The sequence below is a fragment of the Oncorhynchus mykiss genome, chromosome 4 (assembly GCF_057628025.1).
Source record: "Oncorhynchus mykiss isolate SJ-2025 chromosome 4, ASM5762802v1, whole genome shotgun sequence".
Taxonomy (NCBI): Eukaryota; Metazoa; Chordata; class Actinopteri; order Salmoniformes; family Salmonidae; genus Oncorhynchus; species Oncorhynchus mykiss.
Window position 1 is genome coordinate 81,487,501 of NC_143025.1, and position 22,500 is coordinate 81,510,000.

Consider the following 22,500-nt stretch of genomic DNA (forward strand, 5'->3'; position numbering starts at 1 on the left):
TGGTGCTTAAGACTGAAGAAAGATGGCGGTTGCCTCTTTTTGGGAGAGAGGAACAGAGAACAGGCAGGCAGGGAGGCAGGCAGGGAGGCAGGCAGGGAGGGAGGCAGGCAGGCAGGCAGGCAGGCAGGCAGGCAGGCAGGCAGGCAGGCAGGCAGACAGGCAGGCAGGCAGGCAGGCAGGCAGGCAGGCAGGCAGGGAGGCAGGCAGGCAGGCAGGTGGGGTGTGAATGGTGAAGTAGGGAAAGGGGGATACCTAATCAGTTGTACAATTTAATGCCTTGAAATTAAATGCGTCTTCTGCATTTAACCCAACCCCTCTGAGTCAGAGAATTTCCACCTGACTGACGTCCCCAAAGTAAACTGCCTGTTACTCAGGCCCAGAAGTCAGTATATGCATTTAATTGGAAGCATTGGATAGAAAACACTTTGACGTTATTACAACTGTAGTAATGTCTGAGACTATAACATAATTGATATGGCAGGTGAAAATCAGAAGAAAAACCAATCTGAAATATATATTTTCTCAGGTCCCAGGCTCTTACAATGGAAAGCTATGGGTCCTATGTAACTCTGTCTCTCAGATTGCAATTCCTATGGATTCCACTAGATGTCAACAGTCTTTATTCAAGGTTTCAGACTTGTGTTTTGAAAAACAATCAAGAATTTGGAGTTTCGGTGAAGAGAGCACCGGAACAATATCAGTCTTTTAGGGCAGAAGGGAGAGGGCGCGCACTTACTAATTTTGCTTTCCTATTGAACATACTACTTTACGTATGAAATATTATATATTTTTTACATTTTAGAGGACATCAGGATTGTATTGAAACGTTGTTTGACTTGTTTGGATGAAGTTTAGCGGTAGCTTTTTGGACTCCTTTGTCTGCATGTTGAGCGAGTGGATTACTCAAATCGATGGCGCCAACTAAACAGACTTTTTGGGATATAAAGAAGTATTTTATCTAACAAAACGACCATTCATGTTGTAGCTGGGACCCTTGGGATTGCAAACAGAAGAAGATTTTCAAATGCAAGTGATTTATTTAATCACTATTTGTGATTTTGTGAAGCCTGTGATGCCTGAAAAATATGTTGATATTGTCACGGTCGTCCTCCTATTCATCTGAAGAGGAGAGGCTAAAAGGATCAGAGGACCAATATGCGGCGTGGTAAGTGTCCATGGTAAAGCTTTAATAAAGAAAGTACTGAAACTGCATACAAAACAATAAACCAAATACGACCGTGAAGCTACAAATGAGACCTGTGCTGACACAAGCCACTAACATAGACAAACAAACATAGACTGCCCACCCAACTCACGCCCTGACCATACTAAATAAATACAAAACAAAGGAAATAAAGGTCAGAACGTGACAGTATCTCCCCCAAAGGTGCGGACTCCGGCCGCAAAACCTTGACCTATAGGGGAGGGTCTGGGTGGGCGTCTGTCCGCGGAGGCGGCTCTGGCGCGGGACGCGGACCCCACTTCGCCATTGTCTTAGTCCGCCTCATTGTCCGCCTCCGTGGCTTCCTAACCATGGCCACTCTTCTCAATGGACAGAGGGGCGGCAGCTCGGGACAGAGGGGCGGCTGCTCGGGACAGAGGGGCGGCTGCTCGGGACAGAGGGGCGGCTGCTCGGGACTGAGGGGCTCTGGCGCCTCTGTGTTGAGGGGCTCTGGCGCCTCTGGGCTGAGGGGCTCTGGCGCCTCTGGGCTGAGGGGCTCTGGCGCCTCAGACTCCGGCAGCAGCGCCGGACAGGCGGGAGACTCCGGCAGCAGCGCCGGACAGGCGGGAGACTCCGGCAGCAGCGCCGGACAGGAGGGAGACTCCGGCAGCAGCGCCGGACAGGGGGGAGACTCCGGCAGCAGCGCCGGACAGACTGGACCACCTGCAGGGAGGAGACAGAGAGACAGCCTGGTGCGTGGGGCTGCCACAGGAACCACCAGGCTGGGGAGACCTTCAGGAGGCTTGGGGTTAGGAGGAGGCACCTGAAGGACCGGGCTGTGGGGGAGCACTGGAGCTCTGGTGCGCAACCTTGGCACCACTTCCCCAGGCTGGACAACCACTCTAGCCCGGACCCTCCAGAGTGCAGGCACAGGTTGAACCGGGCTGTGGGTAAGCACGGGAGATCTAGAGCTTACTACACGCACCTCTCCCTTAGGCTCCATTCCCACATTCGCCCGGCACAAGCGGAGCGCAGGCAGAGGACGCACTGCACCCTCCCCAGGATACCCTGGACCAAAACGGCGTACCGGCGACCAGACCCACTGAGCAGGCACCATACGCCCTGGCTCGATGCCCGCGCTCGCATGACACTCTCGGGGGGCTGTCCTATAGCGCACCGGGCTATGGACACGTACTGGCGACACCGTGCGCTTAACCGCATAACACGGTGCCTGACCAGTAACGCGCTGCTTATAATAAGCACGAGGAGTGAGCGCAGGTCTGCTACCTGGCTTAGCTCCACCCCTCGTGTGCCCCCCCCCAACATTTTTGGGGGGCTGCCTCTCGTACCTGTCGCACTGCCGTGCTGCCTTCGCCAACCTCATTCTCCTGTAACCCTCCTCGCACTGCTCCATCGAATCCCAGGCGGGCTCCGGCACTCTCCCTGGGTCGATCGCCCATCTGTCTATCTCCTCCCAAGTTGTGTAGTCCTGTGATGCTGGCCGCTGTTGTTGTTGCTGCTGCTGCTGTCGTCGCTGTCTTTTACCACGTCACTTGGTCCTTGGTTGGTGGGTGATTCTGTCACGGTCGTCCTCCTCTTCATCTGAAGAGGAGAGGAGAAAAGGATCAGAGGACCAATATGCGGCGTGGTAAGTGTCCATGGTAAAGCTTTAATAAAGAAAGTACTGACACTGCATACAAAACAATAAACCAAATACGACCGTGAAGCTACAAATGAGACCTGTGCTGACACAAGCCACTAACATAGACAAACAAACATAGACTGCCCACCCAACTCACGCCCTGACCATACTAAATAAATACAAAACAAAGGAAATAAAGGTCAGAACGTGACAGATATGGGGCGCAGTCCTCGGACAATCTTATGGTATGCTTTCACTGTAAAGCCTATTGTAAATTGGACACCGCAGTTAGATTAACAACAAATTATATAAGACACTTGTATGTTCATGAATGTTTAAAATTACTATTATTTATTTGAATTGCGCACCCTCCAATTTCAACGGATGTTGTAGACAGGTGTCCCACTAGCGGGACGCCTATCCCTATTTAATTTAACCTTTCAGTTACAAAATGACTCATTTGTCATACTTGAGTAAAAGTAAAGATACCTTAATAGAAAATGACTCAAGTAAAAGAGAAAGTCACCCAGTAAAATACTACTTGTGTAAAAGTAAAAAAGTATTTGGTTTTAAATATACTTAAGTTTCAAAAGTACAAGTATAAATCCTTTCAAATGTATTCGATTTCAAATGTATTCGGCACAATTTTCTATTTTATTTTATTTATGAACAGCCAAGGGCACACTCCAACATCATTTCCAAATTAAGCATGTGTGTTTAGTGACTCTGCCAGATCAGAGGCAGTAGGGATGACCAGGGATGTTCTCTTGATATGTGTGTGAATTATACAATTTTCTTGTCCTGCTAAGCATTCAAAATGTAATGAGTACTTTTGGGTGTCAGTGAAATTGTAAGGAGTAGAAAGCACAATATTTTCCTTAGGAATGTAAACAGTAAAGTAGAGTACAGAAAAAAAGATTTTAAAAAATCTACTTAAGTAGTACTTTAAAGTATTTTTACTTAAGTACTTTACACCATTGAGTTGCGTAAGGTTTTCTTCCCCACTACAGAGGTAGGTACATGAGAGACAGGCAGGCAGATGTTCACAACATGACTGCTGCTTCTTGAATATCTGCTTATCCACCCAGGAACATGCACTATTTAATCTTCCTCTAGTGGCAAACAGATTTATGTTAATTGTCATGAGTCTTGTCCTGGAGGCAGAACTGAGCTATTTCCCTTTAGATAGGTCAGCTGCAATGTCAAAATTGGCTATATTGTAAAAATTCATGAAAACTAAAATGAGCTTTTTGGTCTTATTGTGACCGACCGCCTTGATTTGGTCTTACGTAGCAAAATTTGAAATTGTGTTTTTTACATTGGTTAAAAGCAGAGACACAGAGCTACAAAATTGTACATCATACACTGAATTTGAGGAACAATGGGAAAGTAATTCTGCTTTGAAAGTTGATAAACTTGTAACCTCACTTTTGAGAAAATGGCCTTTTAATGTTTTGGTACCTACTGGAGAGTAGGTACCAAACATCTAAACCAATTCAGCATCGTTCACACCCTCTTAAGCTGTAGCGCCACCCATCTCTTTAAGGGTTGATTCGAGCGTTCTGTCCTAACAACAACAGTCAAACACCCAAGCTAACTGGCTAACGTTGGCTAGCTTGCTATCTTGCTTCCAGACACAAATGAGAGAACCGCTCACTGACCAGTTTACTTGCCCTAGTAGAGCTGGTTAGGCTGTTTTTATGTTATCCAGAGCATTGGTGACTGTAACTGCAACAATTGCCACCGTTTAATGACACCTGCCATATTCAGCTTGTGTTGAGCATTTGTATGTTTGTCAGTTATTCTGCGCTCTGGCACTCTCAGATGAGAATGCTATGAAATCGAAGTAGATAGCCAGACTGAATTTACTGTCTATCAACAGTTGTCACAGTGACATTATATTGTAATGGTTACTTGCATAGTAGAGTCTTTTGTTAAAACATGGAGTTAGCTAGATAGGTAAACAATGAACCATAATCCCAACTCATGACATTACTATCCTGCATGATTCTGCAGGTAGCCAACCAACCAGGTTCAATGTTAGCTAGCTTACATTAGTATATAACTAGCAAAACAAATGGCTCTGAGATATGAATAATAAGATCATACACGTAACGTTAGCTAGTGAGTTAGCCAGCTAATGTTAGCTAGCTAGCTAACAGTACACTTTAACTTGAAATGAAAATGACTTGTCAAAATTCGAAACTTGTAATATCTGAAAATTTAGCTAGCTAAGACTATCTTACCCATCATGGATGGCTGCCTTTCCCTGTCACGGATGCCAAGGTAGCCCTTATTTTGAAGATTTAATCCGCGGACGTATTTTTTCAATTTCCTTAGTTGTCATACTCTAATTCCACTGAGTTCAAAACTTGGTCCTCCAGAAAGTGGAGAGCAACACTTATGCAGTTATACTATGCAAAATAGATTTTTAAAAGTATTGTTAGACAGGATTACCTACACATACTGGCTAGCTCAAATAGACAGAAGCATGCTATATGGCAGACCAATCTGAACTCATCTCTCGGCATGTCCAGCCCACTCATTATCTCAGCCAATCATGGCAAGCGGGAAGTTTGCTGTCTATTTCTGTGGCTAAACCAACTAGGCTTGCAATTTAACAATTTTATTCGCATTTACAGATGGCATACAAGTCTGTTATTAAGTCTGTTATTAATTAAGGCATATGAAAGTTCACATGTTCCATTAAGAATTTTAATTTAAAAAAGTTGACGTTCAAATGGCTCTCCTGTGAAGTAGCGATCCGCGACATATGCCTAGGTTCCTGAAAAAAGTCATAAATTAAGGTTAGTGTTACACAGAACCCAAACCGGCTGCGCGCGTGCGCCATCGTGCGCTATCGTGCATACATTTATTTTGCCCCCCCACGCGATCATGACACGCAGGTTAAAATATCAAAACAAACTCTGAACCAATGACATTAATTTGGGGACAGGTCGAAAATCATTAACCTCTTACACAATAGATCTGGTTTAGATAATACAATACGCTTTTTAATTTTATTGTTGTATCATCATCTTTAAAATGAACAAGACAAAACAAACATTCAGATAATATGATGGGGACAATTTCAGTGAAAAACATAAGAGGGCAACAGTACTTGTGCAAAGTTTGAGAATGATAACTTCCAAAATGAGTGTGCAACATGACATTTATCATGAAGTCACCCAGGTGTCCCACACAAGTAGCCCAAATGTACCCAAGTGGCCAAATTGGTGAAGTTATACATTTTGAATGGAATAACTATATACAAAATACCAAAATGGTATTCTAACACCCCCCCCCCCCCCCAAAAAATGGAGAAAAAACATGAAAAAAATATATATACAGTACATTTACAAAATAACACTTTCAATATTTGGAAGACCCTCAGTCCTTTACACAATATTGTGCTGCTGATGCCAGGTGCCATAGCAGTCTCTTTCTGCTGTAAAGAAAAGGGTCACCAAGCATGTGGTGCGGGTGATGGGGGACTTCATTTTGCAAATTACACAGGGACGCCTTTTTGGCCCTGAGGCACATCCATGCCTGCAGAAATATATTTGGGCAGATGAACACCACTTGTGGCAGGAGCTGGATGAACCAGCTTCAGTGGGGGATGGACACCTTGACACTGGGGGCTCCCATTCGGAGTCAGAGTCACTGTGAAAGAAAATGTTCAGTTAGAGTAGTTTCACATATGAGCCCTGTATCAACAGGTATAATAAACAGATATATAGAGAGTACAGGGAACATAAGGTTGAATATATTATTATAGACCTGCTAGATCTACTGTCTCATTTATATTATGACAGACCAGCTAGATCTACTGTCTATTTTATATTATAACATTTCAGCTAGATCTACTGTCACTATTATATTACAACAGACCAGCTGTATTTACTGTCTCCATTTCACTTTGGCCATTGTTGTGGGCCTGCCCTCCCCTCAACAGCCTCAAATAGGCTATTTCATGTGGGGGTGGGGTGGGGTGGGGCGGCAGACACACTCATCTCACATTTTGGTGCTGCCAGGTCCCACAAAGTGTGTCAAATTCACTTGGGTTGCCAGGTATACAGAGTCTCTTAAAAAAATCAACCCATAGCATTACACTTTAGTAATGATTTTCAGTGGGGTTGCCAAGTCTGTAGAATTCACCAACACCAGTACACTTGAGTAATCACACCTTCATACCGGGGTGCTTGTGCTGCTTTTCACAGCAGCTAATGTTCCTCTCTTTTTCATACAATCAAATAAATGTTGTCCTCGATTCAGTCACTAGGACTGGGAATGGGGAATTGGCTTCTTCTACTAATTTAAATACCGCTTGACCGCTGGTAGTCCCTGGCCAAAAGCTCTGTGGCTCACAGTGGAGTAAAGTACTTAAGTAAAAAACTTGTTAGTACTACTTAAGTAGTTTTTGGGGGTATCTGTACTCTACTTTACTATTTATATTTTTGACTACTTTTACTTTGACTCCACTACATTCCTAAAGAAAATAATGTATTTTATACTCCTTACATTTTGAATGCTTAGCAGGACAGGAAAATTGTCTAATTTACACACATATCAAGAGAACATCCCTGGTCATCCCTACTACCTCTGATCTGGCGGACTCATTAAACACAAATGCTTAATGCTTAGTGTGCCCCTGGCGATCTGTAAATAAAGAAAACAAGACAATTGTGCAGTCTGGTTTTCTTAATGAAAGGAATTTCAAATGATTTATACTTTTACTTTTGATACTTAACTACATTTAAAACCAAATACTTTTAAACTTTTACTCAACTAGTATTTTACTGGATGACATTCACTTTTACTTGTGTAATTTTCTTTTAAGGTATCTTTACTTTTACTCAAGTATGAAAATGTGGTACCTTTTCCACCACTGGTGGCTCGGTATGCTTTACAAAGCTATACATGTCCCCTGGCCTTGAACTGCACTGGAGGCAGCTGATGTCTCTGTCTTAGATTGGCATGTTTGGAATTTCACTGACAGAGATGTCCATGTTACAACAATTTGAGGGAAAATGTTAGTAAATGGCACTGTGAATTGGTGCACACACACACATGCAAACACACACACACACACACACACACACACACACACACACACACACACACACACACACACACACACACACACACACACACACACACACACACACACACACACACACACACACACACACACACACAATCCCAGTTTCCAGAGAGAGCAGCGTGATCAGCCATTGTTTGGTTTTGTCAAGTATAATGGGAATAGCAGCAGGCAGTCTGCACTATAATGAGAACTCAGCAGTACGATATCCTAACGCTCCCATAGCGTGGCCTCAGATTCCCACTGAATAAGAAGTGTAACACCAGTTGAAGCTCCCGGCTGTTATAGTAAATGAGAAAATTATAAGATTGAATAACACACTTCAAAATAGAGTCATATGGGTGGAGTTTAATGGAGTTAATTGGTCTTAATTCACTCTCCACTATGTTCTTCATTGAATGGAACAGTGAGGTTCAACTTATCCTATGGTACATCTTTATAGTATAGAGCTCAAATGATTTTGATTATAGTTTCTTTATAGGAAGCTTTGTATCTCTGTCACCATGTTATTTTTTTCGCTCAATTACACACACCATCTTTGATGCCAAATATAGTGCAATCATGATTTTGTTTTTCTGAGGAAGGTGCATGTTGTCTGGATTCAGATAATAGGCTGCATTCACAAAGGCAGCCCAATTCTGTCTTAAACAACAACAAAAAAGATTGACCAATCAGATCGGCTATGAAATATATTTTATGTGAAAAGATCTGATGTGATTGGTTAAAAAAACAAATAGTGAAAAGTTAATGGCCTGTGTAAACGCAGCCATAGTGTATGATATTGTATCAATAAACGTGATTTACATTTGACATAAACTACAAAGCCCGGGCTTTATACTTCAACATTTACATTTAACTATATCATATAGAATGAGTTATATCTCACTTCTCTTAAACATGTCAGTGTTACGCTCGTCTGAAGAAGACGACCAAAGCACAGCATGGTACGTGTTCATGATTATTTATTCAACCTGAACACTGAAACAAAATAACAAAGTGGAGCAAAACGAAACAGTTCGGTCTGGTGCAGAAACACAAAACAGAAAACTACTACCCACAAAACACAGGTGGGAAAAAGCTGCCTAAGTATGATTCTCAATCAGAGACAACGATAGACAGCTGCCTCTGATTGAGAACCACACCAGGCCAAACACACAGAAATAGAAAACATAGAAATAAAGAAACTAGAATGCCCACCCTAGTCACACCCTGGCCTAACCAAAAATAGAGAATAAAAACCTCTCTATGGCCAGGGCGTGACAGTCAGATTTGCAACAGAACTTGGGAACAATGTAATTCCCAGTAATGTGATCAGAGATGAGGAACAACAAAGAATGCTGTTGGCAGATTTTTGGCCAGCTTTGTACAGCCGACCACAGGAAACATGAAGCATAAATAACTAACTAAGAACGAAAAACTGAAAAGGAACTTGGCAGCACAAGATGTTTTTGTACATTTTATATTCACTTGTCCATATGTCAGTGTTGTCCGCTCTCGAGACCACATATTGAGTGTCTCGGTCTTGTCTCGGAGTCTGATACATTTTTACTTGGTCTTGACTCATAATTTCTTCCTGAGACCAGCAGAGACCAGCGGAGTAAAAAGCTCACAGTTATCAGCTTCCATTCAGTCAGCGCATAAAAGCGCCTCACCAGGCTGAATATATAGGCTACACTCATTTGTTGAAACATAAATATCTTATGGTCTATTGAAACCTGGGATTCCTGCGTTACTCTTAACATTACTGTCCTTTACATTCATTGAAAAATAACTGCAACCACCAAAAATATTTTATTTTTTATTTTTCTCAGACCTCTAAAATGGTCTGATTATGTAGTTTAACATTGTTTTGGACTTAGAACATCGCATTGTTTTCAATATTTTTTTTTATCAAAAAGTGTAATTCTGAGAGTGAACATCTGAAAAATCTATAGGAAAACATAGGATTTTTTACAAGGGTGCCTTTCCTTCACACAGGACCCACTTCTCCAGGGACCGCTACACCAGTGCATAGGGCGATGGAAAGACAGCAGTCCATTCACTCGGACATAATAAGCCAGTAGGTCCCAATCATAAGAATACAAAAACACAATCATTAGGCTAAGCATTTTCCAATGGAAATGTACAGCTATTACACACAAAGTAACCAGTGATCTAAAGATTAAATGCAACAATGTTTCACACACAAGTTATTTTTAAAGAGATTGATTTTTAAAGAGATAGCATGCGAGATGCAATAACAAACAAAGTTCCACTCTTATCATTTGAAACGTAACTTCTTGTTGTAAGTTATTCTTGAAAAGGGAGAAGCTAACAAATTAGCAAGAACATCCTCATTGATAACACCTAATGCAGCTGCTGCAAACTAGCCTACATCAAAAGCTAGCTAGACTATGGGAAAACTACTGCTCACTATTGCACAGTGACCCGTTGGCCTTCAACCTGTTGGCCATTACAAGTCAATGTGATTGGTTGATTCCACTGTCACTCCAAAATTGTGCCCTAATACAGTTGAATGGCAAAAGCCTTCTAGCAAGCTTCTGATGGCCAAGCCAACGGCTGACTTAGCTAGTCAGATGTATCTCCCCAGAGACGACAAAAGAAACATTCTGATTGGATCTTTTTTCTCTTCAGTCTTAACTTTTTCCTTTCTAACAAAAACTGAAGATATTAAATCAGAACATAATTGAAAAGAATAATCTAATTATTATTATTTGTATTATTTTATAAATCCTTGGCCTTTCGATGGAAGTGTAAAGGCCCTCATTGTTCCCCACTCTGTTGGGGTTAGTAAACATTTATAGTGGCTCTATTCACCATCAGCATGCCTTTTCATTCACCATTCTGAATGTCGAAAGAATCCAAATGTTCTTCTGAAATATGAACACAGAAATACTGGACATGTTTAACTCTTATTATGGTGATGATTTGACAAAATTACAGTCATGGTCTTGAATTGGACTTGCATTTTTCTGGTCTCGGTCTTGACTTGAGTTTATGTTTTATTATTGTTACTTAAAAGTGAATGCTTTCTCCTTGAGAAACCCTACTGGAGAAATACTAAATTAACAGATTTTCCATGATCTGTAGGTAGGTACATTAGGACTGTGGTCTGAATGTATAGTTCAGATGTTCTGCTCTTTTCTATAACCTGTAGGGAACACAATATAATATAATATAACACAATATTGTCATGTAGATTTCTCACTTATGAATGGCAAGCATTTCGCTACCCCCGCAATAACATATGCTAAATATGTGTTTGTAACCAATCTAATTTGATTTGAAAATTGGGATATGGGGAAGGGGAATGGGCAGGGTTCATGCAAATGAAATGCTACAGTAATTACTATAATTAAAAAAGTTTTACTGTAGTATAATTTTGCTGATAATACTGTAGGATTTACTCTAGTTACTCTACATTATACTTCAACATTCTATATTAAGTACTACACATGATCAAGGGATACTACAGTGTGTAGTACAGTATTCTACAATATATTACAATTTACTACAGAATTATATGGTAAATACTGTAGTATTTTATAGTAAACTGTAGTATCTTTTGATGTGGGAGAGAAAGAAAGAGACAGACAGGTAGACATACAGACAGAGTATATATATAGGACAGAGTTGTGTTACGTTCATGTTGATGTATTCCCTTGGGATAGTATTTAGTCTACTATGAAACTGTATGGCACTCTTCTAAAACTCTGATATCCTGCAGAGGCGTCCTGTGACGGCTCCATGTTGTTATGGATACGGTTATTGTTTTGATCTGTCTCTGCTTATCAGAGTCCGGCTCGTGTGTGTCTTCTGTCGTAATCTAACCAATTACTGTGCCACTCGTTCTCCACACCAGCAAAGATAAATAGGGGTAAGGAAGTTACAGAACTAGAATGAGATTTTATATCTAGGACTGAAGTATCTACTGACAGAAGTAAGCACACACTTCTGAAATTATCTAACAAAACCTCTAATAAAATATGGTACTTTTGAAGGAACAACCACAACAACAACCATTGTAGGTCTATCTAGCTTCTGTTTCTGTCACTCTCTGTGAACCTGCTAACGACCGACTGACCTCCTGAAGATTAATCCTCAGCAGGCAGACAATTTAATTAAATGTTGACTTCATCTCCCTCTAACTGTTTACCTCTGCACAGTACTGACCCTCAGAAACCCAGAGCCCCCTTTGGTGACCCCTGTTCACTGTATGGGCCTGTCAGTACAGCACACACATGCGCACACCCACACACACACACACATGCTCGCGCGCACTCGCAGGTGCACACGCACACGCTGAAGGGGCCTCTCAGTAGTGGAGTAGTAGCCTTCTCTCCCAGTGGGTGGTTAGTGGCGTGCCTAAAGCGATGCCACAGACCCGTGACTGCTGGGGGAATGTAACCACACCTGGTGAGACACACATGAACAATCACACAGACACCAACACACACATTTATAAACACCTATACACACTCCCTGGAGAGCACACTCATGACCACGCAAACATCTGGACACACACACGCATACACACATGGATACGCACAGACAGGTACACACACACACGCACGCATGGATGGACACACACCGATGGACACACACGCACGCACACACACACACACACACACACACACACACACACACACACACACACACACACACACAAACACACACACACACACACACACACACACACACACACACACACACACACTCACACACACACACACACACACACACATAAGGTGGACTCATGACCAAATTAATTAATCCCTTCTCATCTCATCTCTCCTCAGGGAGGAAGTGGAGGTGTGCGGTGTCTGGAAAAAAAGGAAGAATTTGTCTACAAGGTGCAGCTCATAAGCCACACACACACTTACACAAACTCTCACACATGCTCTCACACACATGTATGCCACACACACTCATTATGTGAAGCTATTTTTACTGAAGGTCTGTTTAACTCAACATAGCACTGTCTAACTAACCATATTAGTTCCTAATTTGATGAGGAAGTGTCTGCAGCATTCAGCACACACACATTAAAGAGATTATCTGGTACATTTGTATACTTTAGCCAGTAGTTCTGAAAGTAGCGTTCACACCAAAGTAGAAAATAGCTAAATATGACACATATGTGCACCACCCCATCTCTCTCCCCGTTGGGCCCACCCTGCAACCTCATTGAATAACGCTGGGCAGGCCTCTTGCTAGCTGTCACTCAAATGTGAGGGACTGAAAGTAATTGGCTGGAACTCGATTTGCTTGCTTGTTGATCCATGTAGGGAGAAATTTTGCGAAATTGGGACTGCACAGCTTCAAGAAAACAGTCGCTTTCAAACTAGGGATTTTGCGGCTAATTTAAGGTAAAACCGTAATCCTGCTCATAGATTATGCATGTATGAACTACACATTGATACATCCAGCCCAAAGAGTGAAGTAAAAAAAACAACTTTGTCACCAAAGTACAGGAGCATGTCTTTAATTACAAAAACCAATTGGTCATAAAAGACAACTCGATGCTGAAGATGTAATGTTACTCAGAAAGGTTTGACGGTTTCCATGTAGATTTTTCCTCACAGCTTTTTCCCCGTTCTTTTTTTCCAACGGTGATCAAAAAGTATTTTCATGGAAGACAGCAAACTCTCAGTGTCATGCAGAAAGAATTAAACCACTGATACTGTTTCATGAAATTACTCTAAATAAGCTTACAAAATATTGAATAGGTGTTCTCTTGGAGCAGTTCATTAGAATGGATAGCATGACCGGCAGCCCTGATGGCATAATTAAAAAGTGAATGAATTGTCTGTTCTGTTTATTTCTAGTAAATGTTTATCTGCATTTGAGTTCAAGTGGAGTTGAGATGTGATTGTGTACCAGGAAGATATGTGCCAGCAAATAAACGTGCACACACACACACACACACACACACACACACACACACACACACACACACACACACACACACACACACACACACACACACATACACACACACACACACACACACACACACACACACACACACACACACACACTGTCTGGCTCCGTCTGGGCTTAAATTCAATCAGTCTGTCCAAGGACCAACATCACGGCTCGTTATCAGGGCTGGCTAGCACGTATTGCTGCTCCCATCTCATCTCCCCTTAAACCTACAGAGAAGACGAGGACAGGCCCCCAGGCTACCACCCAAAACAGATGGGGAGGAGAGGAGAGGAGAGAGGAGGAGAGGGGAGGAGGAGATGCTAACCCTAACCCAAAAGAGAGAGAACACACAGCTCTAAAATGATGTTATGAGGAAAGAGAATGGTACAAGGTTGGCTGAATGGGAGCATGAACAAGAATCATGACTACATTTTTTGGAGGTACATTAAGTGTCTCTTGGATGCTGTAATTGCGTGTAATTGGGGTTGACATTCATACGAGTGACATTTGTTTTCCTGGTTGAAAAGAAACGTGTGGATGTTTTCAGCAGCTGTACTTTCTTTACTGCTTGACAATGAAGATGATGATGTTTCCTCTCTGGTCGGTAAATACCGTTGTTTTTTTTGTATATTTTAAAAATGAAATTTGAACAAATCACTTTCCCTTTTCTTATTAAATTGAATAAAACAGCCCCCAAAACGTTTTATTTTTATTTATAAGTGAAGAGCAATGGGAATCACACTGTAAATCCCATTAGACCAATAAAGATGCTATGAGTCTCTCTTTGAAGGAGTCAACACCTGTTTTCTACTATAGCCAGCGCCTCTCCAGAGACGCACCGCTTGAACGTCTCATCTCCTCCTAAAGGGTTTGAACGTCTCATCTCCTTCCTAAAGGTTTTGAACGTCTCATCTCCTTCCTAAAGGTTTTGAACGTCTCATCTCCTTCCTACAGGTTTTGAACGTCTCATCTCCTTCCTAAAGGTTTTGAACGTCTCATCTCCTTCCTAAAGGTTTTGAACGTCTCATCTCCTTCCTAAAGGATTTGAACGTCTCATCTCCTTCCTAAAGGTTTTGAATGTCTCATCTCCTTCCTAAAGGTTTTGAATGTCTCATCTCCTTCCTAAAGGTTTTGAACGTCTCATCTCCTTCCTAAAGGTTTTGAATGTCTCATCTCCTTCCTAAAGGTTTTGAACGTCTCATCTCCTTCCTAAAGGTTTTGAATGTCTCATCTCCTTCCTAAAGGTTTTGAACGTCTCATCTCCTTCCTAAAGGTTTTGAACGTCTCATCTCCTTCCTAAAGGTTTTGATGCGGACACTATACATTTGGTATTCACAATGAAACTGATCAACCGCACACACACACACACACACACACACACACACACACACACACACACACACATTTGTTTTAATATTCTAGTGGGGACCTAACAATTGATTCCCATTCACAATCCTATTTCCCATAAACCCTATTTCCAAGCCTAACCCCTCAACTAAAATAAAATGTTTCCTTGTGGGGACTGGTGAAAGGTCCCCATTTGTCTGACTTTTCCTTGTTTTACTATCCTTGTGAGAGCTTCTGGTCCCCACAACGATAGCTAAACCAAAACACACACGCACACACAGGTTTTTATGCGGTAGGTATACATTTGGTATTCACCATGAACCCTGAGTTCTGACCTTGAGGGAGAGGGTTTGGGGACCTGCCCTGTCTTGTAGCAAGCTGTGTGCGAGTGTGTGCATGTGTGTTTGTCTAGTCAAAATGTAGAGTATAAGCCCCGGCCTAGAATTCCAAATGATGTGAGGGCTGACAGCATTGCCCAGAAATATAATATCATTTATACAACAGTTGGGTCTTATCCTGAATGCTGATTGGTTAAAACTGCATTCCAGCTGGTGTATATTCCACAAGTTACCACCGGCTAAATCTATGATGTTGAAATGCCTATTTACTCTGTTCCATCTGACTGCGCAATCCACTGGATCATCAGCCCAGTCAGGCAATTTGTAAACTTGATCGTCACTATAAAAAGCATCTAGACATTATCTCACATTTATTTTAGACTAACATTTAGTTTCCAACAGCGGAGATTTGTATAAACCTTGCTGTTTGTCTCTCCGACATTTCCAACATTGTTTCAATATTCAAATTCGATCTCCAGCTGTCCCATAGTAACGAACGTGTCGGGAGTCGGGACAAGACAGACAGGCAGGCAGTGTTTCTCAGCTAGTCGAACTCATATATCAGCTGGCATCATGTTTATGGATATAAATAAATGTCAATTGAAAAAAGGTAAAACGAAATGAAGTGCAGTTTCAGTTTGAGTTTGAAGTGATTGTGTTAGCTGTGTGGTTGGCTAGCTCCTCAGAACAACAGTGTCCAGCTTCAGTTTGAAGTGATTGTGTTAGCTGTGTGGTTGGCTAGCTCCTCAGAACAACAGTGTCCAGCTTCAGTTTGAAGTGATTGTGTTAGCTGTGTAGTTGGCTAGCTCCTCAGAACAACAGTGTCCAGCTTCAGTTTGAAGTGATTGTGTTAGCTGTGTGGTTGGCTAGCTCCTCAGAACAACAGTGTCCAGCTTCAGTTTGAAGTGATTGTGTTAGCTGTGTGGTTGGCTAGCTCCTCAGAACAACAGTGTCCAGCTTCAGTTTGAAGTGATTGTGTTAGCTGTGTGGTTGGCTAGCTCCTCAGAACAACAGTGTCCAGCTTCAGTTTGAAGTGATTGTGTTAGCTGTGTGGTTGGCTAGCTCCTCAGAACAACAGTGTCCAGCTTCAGTTTGAAGTGATTGTGTTAGCTGTGTGGTTGGCTAGCTCCTCAGAACAACAGTGTCCTGACTAGAGAGCACATTTCTATGCCAGGTGAAATCGCACCTCATCTCATTGTTATGGATGTGTCCAAATAAATGTCACTAGAAAACAGCTTAAACAAATGCAAATGCAGCTACTTTGCTGTTATTCTGATTGCACTTTTTGACATGACTGTAAGTTAGCCGTAGTTGGCTAAGTAGCAAGCAAGGGATAAGAACGTTGCCAGCCTGTACGGCAAAAAAGAACAACAAGACTGAACAACTGGTTCATGTCTCTGGCATCCGAACCAATGGAATGAACAACCAGCCGGCTTGTTTAGCAACCCTAGATTTGTGTTGGGACTATATCTTGTGGAAGGTTGAAATAGTATGAATAAATTCAACAAAATAACGTTTTTAATGAAAATATGTCAATCATTACTTGAATATGCTAGTAACCCATTGTATATAATGCCCTCGAAGCCAGTGTTTGGAGGATATGTTGGCACTGTTTGCTTGCGCTCGGCTTTGTCTCGGGCTTCACGGCATTATCATGTAAATAATGGAATGTAATGTAAATACACGACACGCCAGTGTATTTGTTTGTCATTAAACTCTTGGGTATTTGTTATTATTATCTTGGTAACAGTGTTTTATTATATTCAGCAGTTTGAGTCATCTCAGCAAACATTACACAGAAATAAATAACAGTTTAGATTTAGAGATAATAGCTAGTTATTTTAAAGTTGAATGAATAGGTTTATTGTCACATGCACAGGTACAGGGAAATTATTAACTTGCAAGCTCTACACAATGGGTTCAATATTCAATATAGTACAACTTATACATTGTTTTTAAATGAATAACATGAAGAATAAGAAATCAGTAGAGGATGGTATATACAGGGTCAGTGTCAGTACCACATGTACAATATGATGAGATACTGGAGCATTTGAGGTAGATATGTTCACTTATTCTTTCTAAAATGTAAGATATCATTCCATGTGTTCACATTTGTTATTAGTTATTATTACAGTTTTTCAAAACAAAGTGTTACATAACATTACAATATCTTGGAAGAAGTACACCATTTAATTCATCAACTACTACTCTAATTCATTCACTACTGACTGATATACCGCAACTTAAACTCATGTAGGATGATCTTTTCACCGACTTCAGCTTCCTCCCATCTGAGGCACACAGTCTCCATTCTATTCCAGGGTAGATACATACAAACCCTGCAGCATCTGGACAGAGCGGTAGGGAAGGGAAACACAGTGAGGCACCTATCCACAGTGCACAGCACCATGAGCAGAAAACAGACATTTTCAATGGACCACCAGCAAACACCTCATCTTCTCCGCCTTCACATTGATTAATGGCCTGTGCCCGGCGGGGTTAAAGAACCGCAACACCCGCTGCTTATTGGCTTCCTGTGTGTTTGTTGACATGTTGTCCAAGACACACTTAACATATCATCTAGTGGGGAAGAGGTTACAGATCAGCTACAAAGAGGTCAGGGGTCAGGTTATTACATTACCATCTGTTAACAATGGAGCTGTTCTGACGGACGGACGGAGGGATGGAAGGGTAGACAAGAAGGAGGGAGGCCTCATCATCACAGGGACAGACAGGCGGACGAAAGGGGCGGGGGCGGGGGGGGGGGGGGGGGATATCCCACAGATTCTGGGATATGCAGCCCCAGAGAAGTAATTCACAAGGAGCACATGTGACCTCCTGGGAGCCAATCAGGGTGTCCAGAAGACTGTGGGAGCGAATCAGAAACTCAGGAATGTGTGCTCCTCTCTAATCAGAAGCACATGGCGGGTGTGTCTGAAGATGAGGATTCAGATGGGAGCAGACAGGGCTGAGTGGATACCAGGGGCTCTGTGAAAACATACAGAAACTGAAGAGAAATGTAGGCCGACTGCACGTCCTTTCATTTGCCCCTGTCTTTTTCCTACTGTTTCTCCCCTGTATGTCCCTGTTGTAATGAAATAAAGAGAGGGTGAGAGAGAAACAACCAGAGAGAGAGAGAGAAAGCAATGTCCTGGTACAAGAGCCAGGCAGGCAGTGCCAGCTTTAGTCATACAGAAGAGTCAGAAATGATAAAGTATCGTAAGAAGTTTCATGGCGTTAAGAATAGTCACTGCTTTTTCTGCTGTAACCACAGTGATCCATCCCATACTGAAACCCTCTGCTCTTAGACTATATATATACATGTATTACATGAATGTATTAATATATACATACAACCAGTGATCCATCCCATACTGAAACCCTCTGCTCTTAGACTATATATATACATATATTACATGAATATATTAATATATACATACAACCAGTGATCCATCCCATACTGAAACCCTCTGCTCTTAGACTATATATATACATATATTACATGAATATATTAATATATACATACAACCAGTGATCCATCCCATACTGAAACCCTCCGCTCTTAGACTATATATATACATATATTACATGAATATATTAATATATATATATATAACCAGAGAAAACACAGTGAAAGGGCCTGGGTGATCACTCTTTTGAAAGTGATGGACCTTCGGCATGTGTAGCTTGGTAAATAGAACACTTGCATGAGCTTATTACAAAAGCACATTGCCTGAATAACGTGTAAGCAATAACAGTTTAACTATGGTATCACAGTGAAGATGGTAAACATGGCTTGGGAAATAAACAGCTTGTACATAACCTCGGCAAAGGGGGCTTTTTTATTTTAATTACATTTATCGCCTGTTGTAAAATTAGGTAATGTACAGTTTTATGCACAGAGAGTCAGATGCAGCTAATTGTATTTCCGGAGCTACTAAGCGAATGATAAAATGGGTCTTGGATTTATGGTGTTTCTTGTTGCCCAGAGGGCTTTGGCCTTATAGTGGTATTAATCAAAGAAGGACAGCCTGCAGAGGAGAGAGGCCGTGATTTCTGGAAGGTAAATTCCAGCTACAGTAAGCCCTGGCCTGGACACTGCAGAACACAACTTCTTAGTACAGATAAGTACAGTGCTCGTGGTGCAAGGTTCTTCTGTCCTGAGTGCCAGTCTGTTTCTACTCTCTTACCAACTCCTTGTAGAATTGGCATGACAATGAGTGAAGGAGTTGGCATGATAACACCAACAGACTGGCACCCAAGCTCTTCAGTTCTTGGTACACACCTACTCATTCAAGGGTTTTGTAGAATAATACTGAAGACATCAACACTATAAAATAACACATATGGAATCATGTAGTAACAAAAAAAAGTGTTCAACAAATAAAAATATGTTTTGCCTTGATGACAGTTTGGCACACTCTTGGCATTATCAGCAGTGTATGCTATGCTCTAACTTACTTGACAGAGATTGTATTTAATACTATTTCTAGCTTCTGGTATGCTACTCATACAAAGTGTTCCACGATAGTAAAATGTGCAACATCTGTATTGATGTTTATCACGGTTCATTACCGGCTGTGTGAAACTGACAATACAATCTAAGTAAACACATCAAATAATAATAAGATAAATGGTGTTTGTGCTCCACTGGTTTCCCTTTTCGTATGGTAACAGGGGTCTCTCTCTCTCTCTCTCTCTCTCTCTCTCTCTCTCTCTCTCTCTCTCTCTCTCTCTCTCTCTCTCTCTCTCTCTCTCAATAAGGGAAGCTGGCCTTAACCTTAGTGTTGAAGTCAGCTGCATTAAAACCTGTTAATGCATGGCATGGAGGGAGAGAGAGACAGAGAGAGAAGTGAATCAAGTCCAACTCTTAGATAATTGTGATTGGGCTTTCAGCCCAGAACAAAATGCATTACTGTCACATTATGTCCCCGGTATTAATTAAGCACTTTACTTCATTCCCTATTTTACTATTTTATTATCTATTTTCAGGACAAGCATCTCTCTCTCTCTCTCTCTCTCTCTCTCTCTCTCGCTCTCTCTCTCGCTCTCTCTCTAATCTGCATTCAAACAATCTGACACTTTGACCCCGGGCTGTTGGAATGTGACAACTTGCCATGTAATTGGTTTTATAATTTAGTGTGGTTAATGAGCAGACCACGCTGCGGTAATTCAGGCATTTCAGAACGATGACAGAGAGGACTCAGTCCGGTCATTCCACTATGTTTTTTCCTCGGCCAAATGAAGGATGTTACAACACTTAGATGAGATGCTGCAGCTTCTCATTAGAGGTCAGCCGTCGGACATCTCGGCTTTGTAAAAATAGTTGGCTGCTCAAGGTCCTCCTCCCTTTTCCACGGCTCTGACAAAGACACTGTCAATGTCTACTCTTTTTTTCTACCACTGCGAGTCTGCCTGTTGAAAAGCCCTTAGACTTTCCCAACCCTTGAACATAATGAAGGACGTGTCATATTTATAATGACATCTCATCCAAACACATTAATGAAGATCACCGTGCCCTGCTGGTCTGTTTCAGTGGACTAAAACAGTACTGGCCTAGGGGTCTGGCTGTGTGTGTGTGTGTGTGTTTGTATTAATATGCAAACAAGCTCTAATTCATACACACTACTAGGTACTGTAGAAACATTTCCATATGTATATTTTTTTTGCTGACAGTCACATCCCGTGAATTATGTGGACAGGAGATAACACTGCTGGCTGGAGAGGAGATAACACTGTTGGCTGGAGAAGAGATAACACTGTTGGCTGGAGAATGCAAAGGACAAAACAATGTGACAAGGTACCAAAGCTAAATCTGTCCCTTCAGACTAACTGTTTATTTCCTGAGTGACAAGTCAGAAAATGCACACAATAGAAAAGCTCAACAGGACGAGATTCAACAGGACACCCATCCTCTCTTCCATTTAAACAGACAGGGAAACATGACCTACAGCCATTACAATATGATGAAGAAAGAGAACAAATATGCAGGCTACACCGCACCACCCAAAGGTAATGGTTCTACCTTAGGGTGTACCTATTGTGTGCATGTGTGTCTGTGTGTGTGTATGTGTGTATGTGTGTATGTGTGTATGTGTGTGTGTGTGTGTGTGCGTGTGTGCGTGCGAGCGTGCATGCGTGCATGCGTGCTTGTGTGTGTGCATGTGTGTGTGTGTGTGTGTGTTTGTGTGTGTTTGTATGCTAGCTAGGCATAAAACAGCTACTATTCTTAGCGGACTCCCTCCAGGTGAATTATAGTTGAGGGGCTCTTAATGATATGTTGCTGATCGTATATCACGCTAAAAGGCCACTTATAGTGTGATACATCCCGGACTGCACAAAACAGGGCGTGTGACACCAGACAGCGAGCGAGAGAGAAAGAACGTAGAACACCAAATAATGCATGCAGCGCAGAATTAGGCCGATACCCGCTAATGATCAAAATCCAGAAAAGAGCCGTTAAATTCTACAACCACCTAAAAGGAAGTGATTCCCCTTCCATAACAAAGCCATCACCCACAGAGAGATGAACCTGGAGAAGAGTCCCCTAAGCAAGCTGGTCCTGGGGCTCTGTTCACAAACACAAACACACCCCACAGAGCCCCAGGACAGCAATACAATTAGACCCTACTAAATCATGAGAAAACAAAAAGATAATTACTTGACACATTGGAAACAATTAACAAAAAAACAGAGCAAACTTGAATGCTATTTGGCCCTAAACAGAGAGTACACAGTGGCAGAATACCTGACCACTGTGACTGACCTAAACTTAAGGAAAGCTTTGACTATGTACAGACTCAGTGAGCATAGCCTTGCTATTGAGAAAGGCCACCGTAGGCTGACCTGGCTCTCAAGAGAAGACAGGCCTTGTGCACACTGCCCACAAAATGAGGTGGAAACTGAGCTGCTTTTCTTAACCTCCTGCCCAATGTATGACCATATTAGAGACACATATTTCCCTCAGATTCCACAGATC

The 22,500-nt window shown here is 42.0% G+C and overlaps 1 protein-coding gene across 2 annotated transcripts in view; it reads right to left on the reverse strand.

The window, feature by feature from the left end:
• Nucleotides 1–1,158: 1,158 nt before the first annotated feature.
• The window catches only part of LOC149984156 (uncharacterized), a 66,732-nt gene continuing 45,390 nt past the window's right edge, over nt 1,159–22,500 (reverse strand). For both annotated transcript variants that reach the window (XM_090233132.1, XM_090233133.1), the window contains one exon: nt 1,159–2,764. In XM_090233132.1, the coding sequence (XP_090089258.1) occupies nt 1,416–2,576 (1,161 nt within the window). In that variant the 5' untranslated portion in view covers nt 2,577–2,764 and the 3' untranslated portion in view covers nt 1,159–1,415. The remainder of the gene's footprint in view (nt 2,765–22,500) is intronic.